General features: G+C 42.5%; 1 protein-coding gene across 10 annotated transcripts in view; it reads left to right on the top strand.

The window, feature by feature from the left end:
- C2H8orf34 (chromosome 2 C8orf34 homolog) overlaps positions 1-21,025 on the top strand; it is a 237,461-nt gene that overhangs the window by 131,571 nt on the left and 84,865 nt on the right. For 8 of the 10 annotated variants that reach the window (XM_075920572.1, XM_075920568.1, XM_075920565.1 and 5 more), the window contains one exon: positions 19,979-20,114. In XM_075920572.1, the coding sequence (XP_075776687.1) occupies positions 19,979-20,114 (136 nt within the window). The remainder of the gene's footprint in view (positions 1-19,978; positions 20,115-21,025) is intronic. The other 2 variants (XM_075920570.1, XM_075920564.1) reach the window with 1 other exon arrangement.

Below are 21,025 nucleotides of genomic sequence, written 5' to 3'. Positions count from 1 at the left end.
TTTGTTCTAATGTGTGATGGAAGTGTTTCAGACTGTCATTGTTGCTTCAAAATGTTCTGGAAATTATCTTGAATCGTTGATTGATACATGATTTCCAGATGGATGCCACCTGCAATAAACGAAGTGGTTAAGGGTGGGGTTGGGTTGATTTTTATTCGTGTAGTAGAAAGTAATGGCAGCTGAAAAAAGTGTTGAGTCAGGAGGCTTGTTGAGAGGGTTATAGGAGAGTCACAAGCTGGGAGCAGGGCTTATTCGGTGGGCAGTGTTTTATAGCTGGAAGAGCAGTTAGCTCATGGCTCTTATTTGGGGAACTTGTGGGAGTCTCATTTGTTAAAGGGAATCAAAATGCTTGAGAGAAATTAAAAGAGCATTTCGTAATGCAGAGAGGGTTGTCAGGATATGTTGGAATAGTCTTGTGAAGGATTGTGTCATTACATCTGGGAATGTTGCAGGACAGTTAAGACCTTTATTTGTGTTAGGGGAGCATTTTGTGGATGAATAAACTCATCTATATTTTAGATTGAGGATATATATATCCATTCACACCATGCTCTATATATTAATCTTCTATGTATTTCAGAGAGTCTGCCTTTTTGATCAAGAACTCCTCCTAAATGGTAAGAGCTAGGACCACCAAATTAAGTATACAGCTGCCTCTTATCATAACATAAAGCAAGGTCAGGGTTTGGTTGTGCCAGGAAATGTGATATACCTAGAATGTGGTTGCTTCTCATAAAACCATACAGAGAAGAATCAGAATCACTAAATCGAGGACAGTCCTCTAACTTTATGTAACTGAGTGAATGTGGAAAGAAACTGAACCAAGACGAGCCAAAAGTATAAGATGATTATGACATAGGATTGCTTCTTGATAAACCTTACAGAATAAAGATGAAATGTAGAAATTTAGAGTAGTGCTCTGTTTTGGCACAGCTAAATTAATGCTTATTGGAAATCAAATTGACTACAGTCCTTTTTTGTTAAAACATAGCCAATGATAAGAGTTTATAGGGATTAAGGAAAAGTATACTTCAGGGAATTCCCATTTAAAAAACACTACAATAAATTAAATGCACACATTTTAACAATCCCTCTTTTAATAAATCCAAAATAAAAATTAATGTAATAAAAATAACACTGTATTTTTGAAAAATGCAATCATTTAAACAAAGTGCATTTATTTTCCTTTTATTCTGTCTCTCTCTCCCCCAAAAAAGAAGCTTCATTAAGGACCTGTAGCAATGCCAGGTTAATCTTAAAAGCTGACTGGTTTCAAATGGGGAATTTGCTACCAGCCCACTGCTCCTTCCTGCTGCCAGCCCCAGCCGCCCTCCCCTGTCTCTGCCGGGCTGCCAGGACCCATCTCTCTTCCCAGGCTGACATGCTGACATGGCCCCAGCCTTGCACACACTACCAAAGCTGCCAGTCTCTGGCCCCAGCTCTGTTACTGGGGCCCCAACCCTGTTATTGTGGCTGCTGCGGCCCTAGCTATGCTACTGGGGCTCTGACCTCAGTCCCAGCCCCAGTCCTGCTGCTGCCAGCCTCGCCAGGCTTCCAGCCTAGCAGGGCTCCCAGCTGCCATCCATCCTGCCACTGGGCTCCCAGCCAGGACTCCCAGGTCCAGGAACATCCAGGGTTCTGCTGGCCATGGATGTTACCGGACCAGAGAGTCTCAATTTTGGGAGGTCCAAACTAGTGAGATTTATTTTAGTTGTAGGTAGAAGCAATTAGTAATTTAATTTCATATTTTGATTTATAAAAAAACTGAATTACTTATCAGATGCTAAAAAAGTATCAGTGGAATGTGAAGGTATGAAGGTACTTATTGGAAATGATGTGGTTGGTGTACTAGGCTGCATTCCTGGAATATGTTGGTGGCCTCTTCAAACACTGTGTAAGTACCAAGTGGTTTTAATGCCGTAGACTTACAGACTCTGGTTAGAAGGAACCATCATAAACATCTCCTGTGACCTCCTGCACACTGCAAGCCACAGAACCTCACTGACCCCACTCTTGTAATACATCCGTAATCGCTGAGTTATTGAAGTCCTCAAATCATATCTAAAGACTTCAAGTTACAAATAATCAGCTATTTATCCCAATTGAAAACTGCACGTGACCCTAGCTGCAAATAAAGATATTGATTGATAAAGATTCAGCCATGATAAATCCTCATTTGTTAGCAAATGTTCTTTAAACGGTCATCCTAAAAATACATAAAGTCATGACTTGCTTTTTATTAATTGTTTTCATAAACTCAAAACCAGTCAAAGAAAGATCAATAGCATGTTTTAATACAAAAAATGTAAGATTCTAACCTCTTTTGTCAAATCTCAGCTCAATACAATCACAACAGAAGATGTCAGCATCACATGTTATTTATTTTAACCTCTATGGCAGTGTTTCTCAAAGTGGTCCACAAAATCACTCTGAGAAACCTGCTAACGAGCCGCTTGGGTGTGTGTATTTATGGGGAACCGGAGCCAATGGGAGCAACCAGTTGGCAGGTTTTCTCAGAGTGGTTTCGTGGGCCACTTTGAGAAACGCTGCCCTATGAGGAAAGCAGAAAAGGAAATGATTATTTGGTAATCCTAATGCATTTTTAAATTAAAAACTATGAATATGTTTCTTCCTGTAATACATTCTGTTATTTTTAATGGCTTATTAAGATCAACCTCATATCTATCTTCTGTTAACACCATTTGCGCAGGTTTTTCACTTCTGCGCCTACAGATAGGCAAAACTTCTTAACTCTTGAGGTCCTTGAAGTCATGAGTAGTGAGGTTTGAACATGAGCCTGGCTTCTGATTAATAAGTACACACTGGCTACGTCTAGGCTGGCATTATTTTCCAGAAATGCTTTTAAAGGAAAAGTTTTCCGTTAAAAGCATTTGCGGAACAGAGTGTCTAGATTGGCATGGATGCTTTTCCACAAAAGCACTTTTTCCAGAAAGGCCTCCCTAGACGTGCTTTTGCGCAAAAAAGCCCCGATTGCCATTTGCGCGATTGGGGCTTTTTTGCGGAAAACAAATCTCAGCTGTCTACACTGGCCCTTTTGCGCAAAGGTTTTGCGCAAAAGGGACTTTTGCCTGAACGGGAGCTGCATAGTATTTCCGCAAAAAGCACTGATTTCTTATAGTAGGAAGTCAGGGCTTTTGCGGAAATTCAAGCGGCCAGTGTAGACAGCTGGCAAATTTTTCCAGAAAAGCGGCTGATTTTCCGGAAAAACTGGCCAGTCTAGACACAGCCACTAAGTATAATGTCGTCCTCAGAAGTTTCTGGTGAGTTCCTTCTTTTGGCTGCCTCTGGTACTTCAGTAGTTTTTCTTGGTACTTTAGTGTCTTGAAGAAATTTCCTTGTATTCTACACTGTTCTTAGTGCTTAGATGCCTAATTTCTCTGTGCATTAGTGTGTTTTTTGGTATCTATTAATCAGCAGCTTAGTGAGACTGCTGCAATATTCTGGTACAAACTTTAATCTCAGTACACCATCACTGAACTATCAAAGCTTGGGAGTCGTAGATATTTTTACTCAGTCCTGACACTTGGCTTCTCAGATCCAGCATTTCTTTCAGTGCCCTGATAATCTTTCCTTTTTATCTTGAAAGAGCTATTTTACTCTTGTTTATTTAATTAATACTAAATAAAACTAAAATGGTGAAAACTGAAAACTTTCTCTGTTTACGCTATTAATTTTGCCCTGGTTAGTACTGCCTGTTGCAGCTTTAACATCATTTTACTTTTGAAATATCCATCAAATGTCTTGCCCTCCAGAATTGAGAATTTTGCACAGATGGTGTCTTTTGAGAATGGGAATACTACTTAACTTCTCTGAAGTTCCCTATGATAGGATTTATATTCCCCTATATATGCCCCACTTCAGAGACTGGAGAGTACTTCTAAGGTTTTTGTTTTCCCTTGCACCTTACTTTTAACATTTCCCTGAGGCACATTTTCTGTCTTATGTTGATCTGGCTTTTCTTTTTCAAGAGTTTTGCCTCCCACTTAGTCAAAAGAATTGACTGGAATGTTTAACCAGCTGCATTTCTATTCATGCAATGGCCATCAGGGTTTCTGGCTCATGCTCTATCATGCTGCTAGTCACCTCAAGATTAAAACCATCCCAAGATCTACAAGAGCTATACCAGTCTTGACCAAGGAGCTAAAACCCAGGAAGGAAAATCCTTCAAGATTGTGCGTAAAAATCCTGGGCATATTGAAATCTCTGACACTCCGTGAATCCCGAGAAATAGAATTATCAAGTAATTTTCTCCATCTGACTTCTGCACAGGATGGATTTATGGATCTGACAAGATGTCACTTAAGAAATGGGTGTCTTTTAGTGCTCATCTGGAAAGTAAATGTAGTGTGTAGAATAACAAGAAAAAATTCAGGTTTCTAAACTATGTATCCTATTGCAGTCAAGGGTACCAATAGTAGTAACTTATGCTGCAACAAGTTGTCCAGGTTTAATGCAATTATCTTGCACTGCAGTATTCAATAAAACTAGAGTAGTTATTGTAGAAATCACATACATTATGCTACATATCCCACTTGTGTAGATTTTGCTCTTCTGCAGCTGTCTCTTTTCTATGAGATTGTGCTTTCACTAGCAGTTTGAGACCATCCACATGCTTCCTAGTTTTCCATTACCCAAACCAAAATCATGATCCAATATAAACCACAAGCAGTGTTCCCTTTAAGCTGTGCACTTGTATAGCCACTCAGGAGAGATTCAGATGCTGCCCAGCTGAGTAATACAGTGCCCAAAGCTAGCTAGTGTTTCTACTGGTGGTGCACGTGCACACATACCAGTGCATGTAAAATTATTCTGCACATGGATGGAAAAAATCTGCATATGGATGGGAAAATTTAGCAATCAATGAAGAATTTCTAAAATTTGCATATGCAACTGTTAATTTCATACAAAGATGACTGAAGAAAAACATAACCAGTGTCACATGAGCTAAAATATTTTGGCTTTATTTTAGGCAATTTGTACAAAAGTTACCAGATGTTCAAAAAATGTTATGGTTGGTCTATTTTGTAAGGCATTAAAAAAAAACCTCTTTAAAATTCCACATCTCCCTTTTTTGTTTCTTACTGATAAGAGCATTAATTATAAATATATAATAATTTATAGTATTGTTGCATTGCAGACACTTCCTTCTCAATTTATTTTACTAAAGAATGGCTCAAAGACTTGAATTAAGAACAGCCTTTTTGTTGCCTTCCACCATAACCCTGGTTGATTTTGTGTTCTGTGGTCTTGCAGGTTTGACAAGTAGTAAAATTATGTAATTGAATAATTTCTTTGGCTGTCCTATGAAACAGGCAATATCACAGGGAAGCCGACAACCTCACCAACCCCCTGGGCAAGGTGGGGCAGTCCAGTTCCATGCTCTTGGAAGGGGTGGGGCCTCAGACAGAAGGGACGAGGCTGGGGCAGCTGGTCCTGGGCACTGTCCAGACCACAGTGCACCCCTCCAATCCTCACTACTGCCTAGAGCACAGCACCCTCACCTTCCCAAGTAGCCCCAAGAACTGCCCAGAGCTCACCAAACAGTGCTCCAGCAGTGATTTAAAGGGTCTGGGGCTCCGGGCCCTTTTGAATCACCAGGCCCCAGGGCAGTTGACCCCTTTTGCCACTCGGTTGGCAAGTCTGCAATATTGGGTAACATATACGATCTATAAATAGTTGACCTTGTATTTTTTTCTTTATGAAAATTAGTACAAAATTAATCACAGAAAAGCATATAATTAAACATTCAGCATAATGAGGAAGATACATGCAGCAAGATGGATTGATCTACATTTAGTTTCTTATGCTCTGTGAGACTGACCTTGCTTCCACTGAAGTGAATGGTAAAACTCACATTTGACTTCAGTTATTCAGGATCAGAGTATATAGCCCCTTCTTTCTGTATTTCAACATTTTATTTTTCCTTTCTGTGTGAACTACTAATTACCAATAGGGGTAACAGTTTCTGATGTCTAGCCTGTATTTATTGGTGTAGATTTCAATAAGAAACATGAAACAAGAAGTATGAAACGTGAAGCAACTTTTAAAGGGCAATATAGTATGCAGTTAAGCACATTTTAAAGGGTAATATAGTATGACTTCAAACAGAAGAGATTGCTGGAACATCAGAAGAATTGCCATCACCACAAGTATATTTTATTTATGTATGTATCTATATGGGAATAATGTAGCACATTAACAGCTGGGCTTCACTCAGCAATCCATGAGAAATCCATATTTTTCAGACAATCACTGAGAGTCTATCATGGTAAAAGAATGCTTCCATGAGAGAGTCTTAGCGTCCAACGAAGATTCATTACTTCACCGGTGGATCAAAAACTGTTTTGTCCTATAATAACATAAATCAGTGTTCATTATCTCAATTTCCCACTGTCATATTTTCCTTTAAGTTTTAGCACTATATTGAGTTGAAAAATGGTTTATATCACAATGTATAAATGTTCTTAGTCTTTCCAAAGATGGTTGATAAAAATTTCCAGCTTTATACCTCATCCTTCTTGGCTTATGTTTCAGTATTACTCCATTTAGGACATTACAGTACATATTACAGTGTAGGAAAGAGGCACATGTATTGAAGAATGTCAACTAATGGGATGAAGGGCTTGGTCTGGCAAGCTCTCTACTCATGGAACTTCTCATACATTTTAACGACAATCTACACAAGGAGGATTTTGGTCCCAGAACTGTTGCCATAACTAGGAGGGGTAGGAAGATATGCCAGTAACATATACTGCCACCTACTTGCCAGTTACACTAAAATATTTTTCAACATACAACCAGTCCTTTAAAAAAGCATAAAACAAAAACATACCCTATTTTAAAAACTGCCTAATGCTGATCTCTCTGCTGGATATCCTTTTGTTTGGCTGAAGTAGATACATTTTTCTGTTGTTCCCAAGCAAAAATATTTTTATCTGGGCAACCTATCAAAATATCTCCATTATTAATTATTATAATTATTTTATTTTCTAAACTGTTCTATTCTGCATGGCACCAAGGGTCTACATCTCACTTGTCAGTGTCTTCATATAGCCGTGGGATTAATTTTGGATTTAAATCAATAGAAGGAGAATCCACAGTAGATACAGGTTTTCAAACCATAATTACATTTGGAGCTCAGAGCCACACAGTACTGAAGCATGACAGGAAAAGAAATAGTCATATGCAAACACACGCAGTTTTTTAATTGGCTTGTTCTGAATTTCTTCTTCTAATCTGTCCAAATAAAATAATTGCAGTTTTGCAAACTACAGTAGTTCAGACCATACGTACAAGTCACTATAATGCATTATTTATATATCGGTAGCATCCAAGATGTTCAAGGTACAATGAATCAAATTCCCTGCTGAAGGAATTTGCTATGTAAGGACCTCATCCTCTAAACACTTTTCTGTAGTATCATTCACAGTAGTAAATCCTATGCTCCATGGCTATGTCTAGACTGGCATGAATTTCCGAAAATGCTTTTAACGGAAAAGATGCTTTTCCGCAAAAGCACTTTTTGTGGAAAAGCGTCCGTGGCCAATCTAGACGTGGTTTTCCGCAAAAAAGCCCCAATCGCCATTTCCCTGATCGGGGCTTTTTTGTGGAAAACACTACTGTGCTGTTTACATTGGCCCTTTTGGGCAAAAGTCTTTTGGAAAAAGACTTTTGCCCAAACGGGAGCAGCATAGTTTTTCCGGAAAATCACTGACGATCTTATATGAGATCATCAGTGCTTTTCCGGAAATTCAAATGGCCAGTGTAGACAGCTGGCAAGTTTTCCCACAAAATCATCTGATTTTGCGGAAAAACTTGCCAGTCTAGACATAGCCCATATGTATTTGCAAGAAGAGGCCCAAAATGCATACTGGACTCGTGAAAAATAGGGGAAGGAATGCAACAAAAAGTAAAGCAGTGTACTTCACAGCTCAGATGCATAGAATCGGGCAAGGATATGAAGGAGCAGGTAATCACACTAGTTGGTGAGAGTAAAGGAGGATAGGGATAGGAAGAGAAAAAGAAGAGAGAGAGTTCTGTGTTGAGATCCTGCATTTGTTGAAGTCAGTGGATCTTTTCTTAGCTTCTTTATGATAATATTTATGGAAATCATGTTATGTGCATGAAAGTAAAAACAAAGACAAGTCAAAGCAGGTAGCCACTGAAGATTCATTTGCCATGATATGATGTTTTCTGATTAAAATATGCATGAAAGTAAAAACAAAGACAAGTCAAAGCAGGTAGCCACTGAAGATTCATTTGCCATGATATGATGTTTTCTGATTAAAATATGGCCATTTAGATCACTGTTATATATTTGCAAGAAATCTTGGACAAAGTGGGCCAAGTAAGGTATTTATGAAGATCTTATTCATATGTGTATATAATTTTTTTATTTGAAATTAGCAGGGCTCGACAAAGTATGCGAGTAGTGAGTAGATTTCAGCCAGGCGCCCCGTTCATTCACAGCGCGCGCATGCACAATGAGGGTCTTGCACATGCACAGTGCGGGGCTGGCGAGCAGCTTTCGCCGCCGTTTGTCAAGCCCTGGAAATTAGGAATACTTAATCTATGCTTAGATATCAAATATTTGCTTCTGGGAGAGACCAGAAGGTTTGTCCAGCTGTGAAGGGACTAGTCAAGTTGAGTGGCCCATCAAGGAGTAATTGACTCACAATGATGAGCCTTCCTACAGAAGAACATAAGAACGGCCTTACTGGGTCAGACGAAAGGTCCATCTAGCCCAATATCCTGTCTTCCAGCAGTGGCCAATGCCAGATACCCAGGAGGGAATGAACAAAACAGATAATCATAAAGTGAGCCCTTCCTGTGACCCATTTCCAGCAAACAGAGGCAAAAGATAACATTCCTATCCATTCTGGCTAATAAGTATTGATGGACCTATCCACCAGGAATTTATCTAGTTCTTTCTTTAACCCTGTTAAAGTCCTGGTCTTTACAACATCCTCTGGCAAGGAGTTCCACTGAGTGATTGTGTGCTGCTTGAAGAAATACTTCCTTTTGTTTGTTTTAAACCTGCTACCTATTAATTTCATTTGGTGACCTCCTAGTTCTTATGTTATGGGGACAAGTAAATAACTTTTCCTTATTCACTTTTTCCATACTAGTCATGATTTTATAGACCTCTATCATATCCCCCCTTAGTCTCCTCTTTTCTAAGCTGAAAAGTCCCCGTCTTTTCAATCTGTCTTCATATGGGACCTGTTCCAAACCCCTAATCATTTTTGTTGCCCTTTTCTGAACCTTTTCCAGTGCCAATATATCTTTTTTGAGATGAGGTGACCATATCTGTACACAGTACTCAAGAAGTGGGTATGCCATAGATTTATACAGAGGTAATAAGATATTCTCTGTCTTATTATCTATCCCTTTTTAATCATTCCTAACATTCTGTTTGCCTTTTTGACTGTTGCTGCACATTGAGTGGATGTTTTTAGAGAACTATACAAAATGACTCCAAGATCTCTCTCTTGAGTGGTTCAAACATTCAAAATAGCTTGGGGGCACTAGTGTCCATCTGCAAAAAACTAAGTCATACATGGACAGGTGATCTACTCATGTGACTGGACATCATCTTGTAGCTGTACTTTCCACAGCAAGAACAATGGCAGAAGATATAAAAGATCTAGAAACCCCTCCATTTTGTCTTCAATCCTGCTTCTTACCTTTTGAAGATATTTGCTGGAAGTTGAAGTGCTAAATAAAGGATTGAATGGTTCATACAAGCAGTGGGTGTATTCCAGAGACTTGTCTTAAGCTGGCAGTTTATTCTATGGCTGCTATAAGCCTGAACCAAGAACTTTGCAATTGTTGTATGTATTTGATGTCTTTTACCAATTTCAACTCTCTCGCTTTTTTCTTTCTTTTTATGAATAAACCTTTAGATTTAGATACTAAATGATTGGTGACAGTGTGATTTTGTGGATAAGAGTCTGTTATATATTGATCTGGAGTGTGGCTGGTCCTTTGGAAATGGAAGAGCTTCGTATTTGATGAGATTGGTTTTCATTACTGCTCATTTGTATAAAGAGTGCCTCTGGTGGTGATCCATGAGAACTGGAGTTTCTGAGGGAATTGCTTGGATGACTTATTGTTAGTCAGTGTGGTGAAACAGAAGTTCTCTTTCGGTCTGATCTGTAGTACCTTGTAAGTGAGGGACCCCCCGTCTTGATCTGTGGCAGCTCTGTCTCTAAGTAATTCACCGTAATGCTCTCAGACTATGTCTACACTACAATGATCTATTGGGAAACAGTACGCAAATTGTGCTCTGCAATTTGCATATCTTTTTCCAATAGTTCTTTTGGAAGAGGCTTTTCTGAAATTTGGTCCGTCTACACTGGGCCAAATTTGAGAAAAGCCTCCTCCTTCGGAAGACCCCCTCCTTCCTCATGGGAGGAGGAAAACAGGGCTTCCAAAAGAGCATGTCTGCTCTTCCGCAGACAAAAGCGGAAGAGCAGATGCATTCCCTGAATGCGGCGGAGTTTTTTTCCCTGGACGTGGCGAAAAACCGCAGAGTATAGACATAGCTTCAGTAGTGCTTCTCCGAGCAAACCTAGCTACAGACAGAAGTGAACTTTTGTAATTTTTATGGACCATGAGATTCTACTAGTATACTTTCCTCAATTCCTTGTTGTGTGCAATGTCCTCTTTAGTACAGAAGTATTTTTATTTAGAAGTTTTTCCTATGAGAAATTGTGAGGAATCCCATTCTCTGGTTATAGGACAGAAATACAAAAGTCTTACACCTATGGGGAAAAAGGCAGAAAATCATGTCACATCATTTTAAGAATAATAGAAATTTCAAACAACTAATTGTTTAAATGTATGTCATATTTAAGTAATTGCTTTTAAATCATTTAAAACTGATAATCATATAGAACTAAGGGCTTGTCTAGCTTTACTACACCGCAGTGGCAGCAGTGCCACTGTGCAGCTGCAGTGCTTAGTGAAGATGCTGTCTTCAGCGATTGGTGAGCATCTCTTGCTGGTGTAGGTACCTCACTGCCATGAGAGGTAGTAACAATGTTGAAATAAGCCTTCCTGCTGACATAATGCTGTCTACATGGGGGCTTAGTTGGTATAACTACATCACTGGAGTGACATACTTATACTGATATACACTGATCATGTGGCCCGAGTCCAAGATTGTTAGATATTGAGGAAGGATTCTTGCTCAGTTACAGCCTTACTATAATGCACACCAGGCCTCTTTAAGATAAAATGCTAAAAGCTGAAGTTTTTTGAATTGGTAGCCTTGACTAATAGCCTTACTATGAGAATGCTATCGAAGATACTGTTATTAAAATTCTGCATACTGAGTGTGTGAGGGACCCCATACACCTCATGGAAGCAAGAGCTGTGGGGGAAGTGGAGCACAGTTGGCAGGCACACTCACTCTTCTGCGCTCCACTGCACTTTGCTTTGGGACCAGAAAGACCCCTTCGGGGTAGGTGAGATTAGGTTCTAAAACCCTTCACCTGTGTGCAGGCCCAGGGCTGATTGTGGCACAGGGAGAGCTGGGGTGTCAGAGGGGTTTTGCTCCGTGTGATTGGTTTGTGGCCTATTTGGGGACAGTTTCCAGTCATGGGCTGTAAGGAGCCCTGAGTTTGAGCATTTTGCCCTGAGCAAATGCCCTCAGTGGTGCCCAGACCCGGCCTGGTCCGTTACACTATGCATGAGTTGAGGTTTCACGGGGGAAAGGGTGGGGTCAGGGACTGCTAATGGACAGTGCCTCCCCGTCCCAGCTCACCAGAAGTCCCAGGCTGGATTGTATAATTGCTCTGGCCAGGGCTGACCCATGGACTAGGAGTTTTTGAGACCCCTATTGTAGGTAAAAGAGCGATAGAAAAAGGATGGACTATCTGAAGTGTTCTTGTCCCCTCATTTCTATAGTCAACTCACACTGAAAAATGCATTTTTCTTAGGGTTACCACTAGATAAAATTATTTCCAGTTCTCTGGTAAACACTTTTCAGTCTTAATTTCAGTTTTAGGTTCATAACTTTACATATAATATTGTTACACACATTTCACCATTATAGTATACACCAGTAAGTTATTAGTTTTCAAATAATACCTCACAAGGCATACTTTGTACAAAGATTATTACAGTTGTATGGAGGATGTAAATACAGGAGTGCATTTGGTCCCAGAGACATAATCAGATTTGTGTTAAACAAGTGTTTTGGTTAAGCAGGATATGGCTAAGTGGGATTATATTTGTATTTTCATTCAGAATACTAATGACTTCACATATAGCTGGCATGATAGTTTATTTTCCCCTCGAGTACTGCATTAAGTAAATGAGTATTATGAGTATTCTTTGCAAAAATCGGATGTTATTTGCTTATTCATTTCAGTACAGATAACAGCTGTTTGACTGAAGGAAGAGGATGATGACATAATGCTGTTTAACATTTTTTTCCTGTTTGGAGCAATAGTAGACACATCTCTGACATTTACCTTAGTAGTATATTTAGGAAGCTTTGAAGAAGAAAGGCTACGTCTACACTGGCCCCTTCTTCAGAAGGGGCATGCTAATTTTGAAAGTGGGAATAGGGAAATCCGTGGGGGATTTAAATATCCCCCGCGGGATTTAAATAAACATGTCCGCCGGTTTTTTTCCGGCTTGGGGAAAAGCCGGAAAAAAGCGTCTAGACTGGCCCGATCCTCCGGAATAAAGCCCTTTTCCGGAGGATCTCTTATTCCTAACTGAAAGTAGGAATAAGAGATCCTCCGGAATAGGGCTTTATTCCGGAGGATCGGGCCAGTCTAGACGCTTTTTTCCGGCTTTTCCCCAAGCCGGAAAAAAAGCTGCGGACATGTTTATTTAAATCCCGCGGGGGATATTTAAATCCCCCGCGGATTTCCCTATTCCCACTTTCAAAATTAGCATGCCCCTTCGGAAGAAGGGGCCAGTGTAGACGTAGCCAAAGTGTCTAACTTCACTTACCATTGTAAGGAAAAGGCCAGAGCAGTTAGCTAATCAAGTTTAGTGCTAAGAAAAAGTGAGTTATGCACATCTTGTAGAGTAGGGAAATAAATTTAAAATTTATGATGGTGGGCACCTTTATAACCATAGAATTATTGTACCTTTCTAAGTTGTCAGGGAGCCAAAAGTTAATCAAGCAGTGAATTGTTGAAAACCTCACTTACGGAAATAACAGCTGTTTTTGGATAAAATGAGGTGTAGGTATCCATTTAATTTAAAACCTAGTCCATCCAGTAGTTTACAGCTGTTCACAAATTGTGATTCTCTTGTCTATAAACAAAATTAAAAAGTGTGTGTGTGTGTGTGTGTGTGTGTGTGTGTGTGTGTACACACTTTGGTTTGTATATGATATATTTGCTGGCTGTAAATAAATTTTGTTTAAAACATCAATCTAGTTTGCATTGGCTAGTTATGGATACAAGTTAAAGGAACAGAGTCTTAGCTGGTGTAAAATGATTTTAATGGAGCTCACATTTTACATGAGAAGGTGATATAACCCAAAGAATGTAATGGTTTTTATTTTTAATTAGACAATAAAAATGTTAGTTAATGCCTCCTTCAGCCAGGTCTAGATTTAGGACACCATTTAGAATATTCATTCTGGGCTGCTGATAATGGTAGTGCTGCCTTCAGAACTGGATACCCAGCCAGCAGCTACTTTCCCGCTGCAAAGTTCTGAAGGCAGCAGCACGTAAGTGAGGATTACAATATCATGACCCCCTACAATATCCTTGAGACCTCCCAATAGCCCTATTTTGGATTGGGACCCCTATGGTTACAGTACCATGAAATTTCAGATATAAATATCTGAAACCATGAATTTTACAATTTTTAATATCCTATGATTGTGAAATTGACCAAAATATAAACATAGATGTACTGTGCACATATGGAGAAATAGTTAAAGGTGACGGAAAAGCACAGAGAATGTCAGATAGAGGAAGATAGGGGAGAAGGAAAGATGAAGGATAGGGTGCGATGCTGCTTATGAGCAAGATGACCATTTATATCAATGTTGGTATCTCTGTTACACAATTACCAAAATCTTGTACAAAGTATCTCATTTAAGATGTCAATAGAAAAGTTATGAATTGTTAAGTATGATTACTTTGTTTTAATGCATATATCATCTGTGTATCTGAAGTTATGAATATTGGCTGTATGCTTGTATTTTAAACATGTTTTCTTTCTGGCTGACACTCACCAGATAGATTTGCAACAGGGCTAGACCGCTATGTATTTATGGCCCATTAAGGACACTTGGCAATCAGAGTGGGATACATAGGGTACTGTAGTACTCATCCCAGTCAACAGGTCTTCAGATTACAAGGAGCCCATGGCCACCTTCTGTGATTCAGTGTAGGGGCATGTGATAGACTCATGTGACCCTGGAGTCTATCTTGGGCCAGTTATTTGCCATATAACAGGAACTGTGGGTTTTGTTCAGCACAGTAACTTTCATTTATATGGCAAAGGATATAAAAACCACTTGAGATACCTTCACTTTCTTCTTTCATGCTCTAATTCTCTGTACTGTGGATTTACAACTGCCAACTGGACAGTCCTACGTAAAAGAATAAATGGACACAAATCAGATATTAGGAATGGCAATATACAAAAACCTGTAGGGGAACACTTCAATCTCCCTGGACACACAATTACAGATCTAAAGGTAGCCATCCTGCAGCAAAAAAACTTCAAGACCAGGCTTCAAAGAGAAACTGCTGAGCCATAGTTCATCTTCAAGTTTGACACAATCAGCTCAAGATTAAACAAAGACTGTGAATGGCTCGCTAACTACAAAAGCAGCTTCTCCTCTCTTGCTATTCACACCTCCAGATCAGCTACTAGAAGTGGGCCTCATCCTCCCTGATTGGATCTACCTTGTCATCTCTAGCCTGATTCTGGGCTACATATTTATACCTGCCTCTGGAAATTTCCACTACATGCATCTGACGAAGTGGGTCTTTGCCCACGAAAGCTTATTCTCCAACACTTCGGTTAGTCTATAAGGTGCCACAGGACTCCTCGCTACTTTTACAACTAAAAGGAATATCTTAAATTAAGGACTGAGGACCTTCCAATTAGTGGAAGTTACCAGGGAGACTTTACAATCTACCTGTATATTCCATCACTGCTAGAAACCTCATATAAGGACTGTTCAGTTATGTATAGGTATATAATCTATTAACAGTTTATAACTGTCTTTTTTGTATTAATTTGTAGTTAATTTACTAAGGAATGCCTAACTGTGGTATTTGGGTACATACATAATGACCTGGGGATAAATGTGTAATCCTTGGGATTAGTAAAAACCTAATATGTGGTAAATTAGGTTTTGAGTAACCTCTCAGTATATGAGACTTCTTTTTCTGTATGAGAGCCAAGGCCTGGAACTACTAAAGGCTTTTTGGCTTCTGATTAACCATTGTGGCACTACAGAAGATCTTCTATTACTGGCTTGGTTATTCTAATTATAGAATAAACCACCAGTTTGGGGGATTGCCTGCTTTGTTTGTTGCAGTTTGCACTGAGTTTAGCATTCTCAATATGATCCATCCCAGTTACCTGGTCACAAAGGGGTTACAAGTTACAGGGTTAACTGTACCTCTGTCTGGGTATGTCTACACTACCACCCTAGTTCGAACTACGGTGGTAATGTACGTAACCGGAGTTGCAAATGAAGCCCGGGATTTGAATTTACCAGGCTTCATTTGTATAAAGCCGGGCGCCGCCATTTTTAAATGTCCGCTAGTGCGGACTCTGTGCTGCATGTAATCGCTTTATGCAAATGAAGCCCGGGAAATTCAAATCCCGGGCTTCATTTGCAACTCCGGTTGCCTACATTACCACCTTAGTTCGAACTAGGGTGGTAGTGTAGACATACCCTCTCTTTCTGGTCTCTGAGGGTACGTCTAAACTACATGCCCCCGCTCTGCCGATCAGCTGTTTGTCGGCAGATCGGGGCAGTCTGGACGCGACGCGCCGACAAAGAAGCCTTTCTTGATCGGCACAGGTAAACCTGGTTTCACGAGGCATACCTGTGCCGATCAAGAAAGGCTTCTTTGTGGCGCGTCACGTCCAGACTGCCCCGATCTGCCGACAAACAGCTGATCGGCAGAGCGGGGCAGCCATTTAAATTTAAATGAAGCTGCGATTATTTTAATCGTGGCTTCATTTCCCTCAGCCGATCTGGCTAATCTACATGCCTCCGTCGACGGAGGCATGTAGTTTAGACGTACCCTGAGTGTATCTCTTTACATCACTGGTTCTCAAACTTTTTGGCTCATTGACTACCTGGCTCAATGTAAACTTTTCCGTGGACCATCAGTTGCTAATGGAAACTCACTATTCATTACATAATTATGTACAGTAAACTTCCGATAATCCGGCACCTTTAGGACCCAGGGCTTGCCAGATTATCAGATTTGCCTGTCTATAAGAAGGGGGGGCTATGAACGGTCTGGGGTGGAGGGGATGCCACCCCAGACCCCTCATAGCCCCCCCTTCCAATAGTCCGGCTCTGCCCCAGGCGTCCCTGATTCAGCCGCTGCTGGTCAGTTTCAGCAGCGGCTGAATCAGGGACGCCTACAGCAGAACAGCTGGAGTGCTGCCGGGTTGGTCCGGTAGCGCCGACCTTTGGCGCGGCGAGACCAACCCGGCAGCACCCCAGCTGCTCTGCCCCAGGCGTCCCCAAGTCAGCCGCTGTTGATACTGATCAGTGGCTGACTCCAGGAAGCCCGAGGCAGAGCTGCTCTGCCCCAGGCTTCCTGGAGTCAGCCGCTGGTCAGTTTCAACAGTGGCTGAATCCAGATGCCTGGGACAGAGCAGCTGTGGCGCTGCCGGGTTGGTCTGGTAGCGCCAACCGTTGGCGCAGTGAGACCAATGCGGAAGCACCCCAGCTGCTCTGTCCCAAGTGTCCCTAAGTCAGCCGCTGCCTCAGGCTTCCTGGAGTCAGCCACTGATCAGTATCAGCAGCAGCTGAATCGGGGACAGCTGGGGCGCTGCCGGGTTGGGTCCCGCAGCCCTGAGGGGCAGCGCTATGGGACCAACCCGGCAGCGCCCCAGCTGCTCTGCTCCAGGCGTCACCGATTCAGCCGCTGGTCAGTTTTAGCAGCAGCTGAATCGGGGAACCTGGGGGCAGAGCAGCTTCAATGGTCCGGCTGCCTGGAGCACTTCTGGGTTCCTGATAGTGCCTGACCATCAGGAGTGCCGGACCATCGGAGTTTTACTGTACATGCCATTTTGCTAGTGCTGCAGCTAGGGAGACTGGTTTAATTTAAATTATTAAACAGATTAAGCGCTTTAACTTTCTTATGTTAGTTTATCAAACTTCATTTTAAATAAAATATTAATTTATGTCCAACACAAAAGGTTTAAATGTTTTATTTCTGGCAGGTGTGGGTAACCTTTTCTGTCAGGGGCCACTGACCCACAGAAAAATCAGCAGGGGACCACACAAGTGAGAAGCAAAAAAACTCCTCCAAAAAATCCCAACCTTCACTGATGTGGCCCCCAACTGAGACATCTCTGGTATACCTCCCTGCCCCCGCCCCCCCCAGGGTGAGTGGAAGGGAAGGGATGGGACAGGGAGGGCTGAGGTTCAGAGCTTCCCGTAGGCCAGATTTACTTTTCTGGGGTTCTGGAGTTAGTGGATATTATGGACCTCATTAGACTCTGGGGTGGGGACAAAATTGAGGTGCTCAGTGTGTGGGACAGGGCTGCCAGTGAGTAGGATGGGAGGGAGGGTGCAGGATCTGGGAGGGAGGTTGGGTGCAAAAGGGGATGAGGGTGCAAGGTCTGGGTGGGAGGTAGGGTGCAGAAGCAGGCTGGGAGTAGAGTATCTGGCCAGGGGGGAGGGTGCAGAAGTAGACAGAGGGTAGGGTGTCTGAGCAAGGCAAGGAGATGGGGACAGGGAATGCCTGGGACAAAAGCTGGGGGGGGGGGTCAGAGTGGCTGAGGGGGTTCAGGGAGATGGGGGGGCAGGGTGCCCCCGGGAATAGGGCTAGGGTCAAGGTGGCTGTGGGGGTTGGGGAAATGGAAGGGCAGGGGACAAGGTGGCTGGTCACAGCACAGCAAGGTGGGTAGGTGACCCCGGGGTGTCCAGCAGGGAATGGAGTCTCATAGGGGTCCAGTCCATGGCCTCCTGGGGGACTAAGCTGCTGCTGGGTCTCTCCCCCCAGACCGAGTCCCCGTGGATATAAAGCCCTGAAGGGTCCTGAGCCCCCACCTGCCTCCTGCATGTGCAGGGTCCTCAGTCCCAGTGTCGCCTCCTCTTACTGTTGCAGGGTGCGGTGCAGCCCAACCTGCTGCTGGGGGGGGGAGGGTGCCAGCTGATCATGCAGCCCAACCTGCTGCCTGCCCTGCAGAAGCAACCGAGGGATTCCTCCTCCGAGTTTTACTCTGAGGCCCACGGGGGGGGGGGGGGGGGGGGGAGAGATTGAGTTTGAGTTTACTTTATTCATCTCCCTGCCTGCCGGCTGGAACTGATGCTGCAACCTCGCGGCTTGGGTGCCAACTGTGAGGCTGCAGCAGCAGCGCAGGCTCCCTGCTGCATGGGGGAGAGGGGAAGGAGCTCCCACCACAGACCTGCTGGGAGGCGGCCACAGACCATTAGTGGTCCATGGAGCATACTTTGAGAACCACTGCAATAGGGTAATTTCAACATTTATTTGATACTAGAAGATTTACCCAGCTCCAGTGTAAGGGGCTATGGCTGTGGGCAAGATTCCATCTAAGCTGCATGGCAGCACAGTCCTGCAATTGTTTAAAAAGTCCCACCCAGTCAGGTAGCTCCGTGCACAGGTTTGGGTATGTGGGGGAGCTCAGGACAGGGGACTAGAGGTGTGGAGATTGAAGGAGTCAGGGCAGGAGTTTGGGGGCTCAGAGCAGGTGGTTCAGGTCGTGGGGTGGGAAGTTGGGGAGGCTCAAGGCAGGGGAGAGTGCAGGACTCAGGACAGGGACAGGGGACTCAAGGCAGGGGAGTAGGAGGGCAGGGGAGGGAGCTTACCAGGGCTGCCTGTGGTAGAGAGGGTGGTACTGCTCTCGTGGCAGCTCCTCCCATGGGGCCAGGACTGCACTGCCTGGGAGGCTCCTTGAGGTGGGGGGCCTGTCCCATGGAAAGGGCTTCTCAGAGAGGGGTACGTGGGGCTGGGCTTGCATTGCTGACCACAGTTATTTATTTGAAGGATTGTGTAGTGGATAGTACACAATTTCCTGGACTGGGAAATCAGGAGACATGGTTTAAATTCTCAGTTCAGCCACAGTCTGCCTCTGTGATCTTGAATAAGTTATTTAATCCAGCTGTAAAATGGAAAACATGCCTCACAGGCTGTTGTGATGATAAATCTATTAATGATTTCAATGGTTTTGAGCCACTTGGATACTACAGTAACAAGGGATATATATTTTTTTCCAGGTTAAGCAAAGTCTCTGATATTTCAGAATACATTTGCTGTGCTAGGTAACAAGAAAATAAAAATCAATAACAAGCATCTCGAGAAGATGCAGCACATTTTCCCAGGAGCACAATGTCCTTTTTTGATTGATTCCTCACTTCCTACATTTACATTGAATAGTTGGTCACCAGCTTTGCATAGATAAATTTGCAAACTTCTTTGTAAATGCATTGGTGAAACAGAGTTCGAAAATTTTGGCAGTAGTTTTTGGATCAGATATATTACATTTTTTTTTCTAAACAGAACTACTTCTACGCTGTGTTAAAGGACATTAGAAATATGACACAATACATACATGTATAAATACATACATATATATATGTAAAATCTCCTACAAATAATTTTTCTTCTTTTGTGAAAGTAATTATATCTACTTACTTCCAACTGTTCAGTAGCTGTTCCGTATTCTGTATAGGGGAAATACCCTTATTATTGCAAAATTGTCTACAGCATAATTTAGTTCATTCAGTCATTTTGTGTTGTTACAGAGGATCTTGATGATTTAAGAATGGAAGGAGTAACCAGTGTGATGTCTTCTGGAAATAAATTTAACCAAACTCGAAGTACACATCCTGCTGAACCTCAGGCAAAGGTCACACTGAACATCTGCGCAAGGTGTGCCAGGTAAAACAATAGCCAGTCATAGTAACAAGTAGATTCTTTTCTCCAGCCTTTTAAGATAATTACTCTGCTTACCTAAGGGACAAAGAATGACTGCCCCTTTGCTAAAGGCAAATTGTTTTGCTCTTACCTATCATTTGGCCTATTTTGGCAATTGAGTTTTGAGTAGTGTGTGAAACTATTCACATCAGTAGTGAATCAGGCTATGTCTACACTGGCGGCTTCTTGCGCAAGAACAGCCGTTCTTGTGCAAAAACTTGCTGGCTGTCTACACCTCACACGCGCTCTTGTGCAAGTACATTTACAGTATAGCATTGTAAAACAGGGCTTCTTCCAGAGAAGTTATTCCTCTCCCCACAAGGAATAAGCCCTCTTGCGCAAGAGCTCTTCCACAAGAGGGCAGTGTAGACAGGCACATGAATTTCTTGGCAAGAAGCCCCTATGGTTAAAATGGCCATCAGAGCTTTCTTCCACAAGAGAGTGTCCACTCTGCCATGGATGCTCTTGCGCAAAAGCACATCTTTTGCACAAAAGCACATGCCAGTGTAGACGTGCTCTTGTGGAAAACTTTTTGCGCGAGAACTCTTCCGCAAAACAGTTCTTCGGAAGAAGCCGCCAGTGTAGATGTAGCCTCCAAATATAGATAGTCTTGAGTTTTACCTCACAGCTTAAAACTGTTTTAACCCTTTCTGAATTTCATCATGGCCATGTGCATCTGTGATCAGCTGTGAGCCTGAGGGGGAAGCGAGGAAGCTTCCCATGCTGCCTGTTCTTCAAATAGAAACCAGCCAATGAGCAACATGCCAAACCTCTCTCCCCCCGCCCCCACACACACCTGGGCTCACAGCGTTCACAGATGAAGGGGGCCCTGCAGTTGGCTTTTCAGAGTGGTGTGCAGGGACGGGGCAGGCAGG

This window comes from Pelodiscus sinensis, chromosome 2 (assembly GCF_049634645.1).
Source record: "Pelodiscus sinensis isolate JC-2024 chromosome 2, ASM4963464v1, whole genome shotgun sequence".
Taxonomy (NCBI): Eukaryota; Metazoa; Chordata; order Testudines; family Trionychidae; genus Pelodiscus; species Pelodiscus sinensis.
The sequence above is the reverse complement of the archived record's forward strand: the minus strand, read 5'-3'. Positions and strand labels throughout refer to the sequence as shown.